This window comes from Penaeus vannamei, chromosome 40, assembly GCF_042767895.1.
Source record: "Penaeus vannamei isolate JL-2024 chromosome 40, ASM4276789v1, whole genome shotgun sequence".
Taxonomy (NCBI): Eukaryota; Metazoa; Arthropoda; class Malacostraca; order Decapoda; family Penaeidae; genus Penaeus; species Penaeus vannamei.
The window spans coordinates 23790443-23791592 of record NC_091588.1 but is presented as its reverse complement, the minus strand read 5'-3'; the positions used below and the strand labels follow the sequence as shown (position 1 = coordinate 23791592).

Sequence of the window (1150 nt, the reverse complement as noted above, 5' to 3'; positions counted from 1 at the left end):
GATTTTGATTTCATTATTCACTTATTTCCATTTATCGTTTATATAGCGGAAGGAAGTTTATTGATGTTTATTGAGATACTTTGATGTGTTGATATAGCTGATTTTATTTTTTTTATTATTATTATTATTATTATCATCACCTATGGTTTTGAATTTTATTGTTATCATTATCATTATTATCATTAATATTATTATGAATATTGCTATTAATCCTATTATTGTTGATATAATGATCATGATATATATTATTATTATTATTGTTATAATCACTATTACTTTTGTTAATATGATCATGATTAATATTTCCATCACAATTGCTAAATTTCACTCTGATCCTCATTATTACTATTTTAATTTTTATTGTTACTGTATTTTTACGAATACTGTTATTGCAGTCATTATTCTCATTGTCATTATTAGCATTATCGGTGTCATTATTAGCATTATCGGTGTCATTATCATTACTGCGATCATGATCCTTGTGGTCGTCAGCGCCCTTTCCCCCCCCCCCTTCCCGCCCGTTCTGACCGCCTTCCGCCCGCAGGGACATGCTGCTCTCCGGCTCGACCTTCAACTGGCCTTACATGGGCAGCATGTGACAGGCAGCTCTGGGCACGAATCCCACCCTTCCTCCGGGGACCGTGCCCACGTCGGCTGCCTCTCACGCCCTCACCTCCGCCGCCCACGCCCTCACGTCCGTCGCCCACGGCCAGACCTCGGCGCACGCCCACACGCCCGTCTCCTCCTTCCAGCTGCCCACCCTCGCCACGGCCTTCCGGTGATGAACCGCGGACGCCTCGCCGCCGCCGCCCAAGCTCCACCGCGCCCCCCCGCCCGCGGGCCCGCCCTCGCGCCCCTTCGCGCGCCCGCCCGCCCACACAACGACCGCAGAGGGCCTCGGAAGCCCCCTCGCCAGGCTCGGTGGCTGGCTGTCGCCGCTGGCCGCCCCGCGCGACGGCGGCGGCGGCGGCGCGGCCAAGGACGGGGAGGGCGGCGGCGGCGGCGGCGGCGGGCCGTGGGGCGGCGGCGACCGACGGAGGGACGCCAGCGCCTCGCCGCACGAGCCCCCGAGAGGCCTGAGGATCCTGTGAGGGGCGCGGCGGGAGGAGCGGGCGCGGCGGCCCTTCGCTGCGGCGGAAGGAGGGCGGCC

At 54.7% G+C, this 1150-nt stretch overlaps 1 protein-coding gene across 2 annotated transcripts in view; it reads left to right on the top strand.

Annotated features, from left to right (window-relative positions):
• Positions 1-919, top strand: part of svp (COUP transcription factor 2) — a 330786-nt gene extending 329867 nt beyond the window's left edge. The window contains exon 6 of one of the 2 annotated variants that reach the window (XM_070117593.1): positions 545-919. In XM_070117593.1, coding sequence (XP_069973694.1) covers positions 545-599 — 55 coding nt within the window. In that variant the 3' untranslated portion in view covers positions 600-919. The remainder of the gene's footprint in view (positions 1-544) is intronic. The other variant, XM_070117594.1, reaches the window with a different exon arrangement.
• The last annotated feature ends 231 nt before the right edge of the window (positions 920-1150 follow it).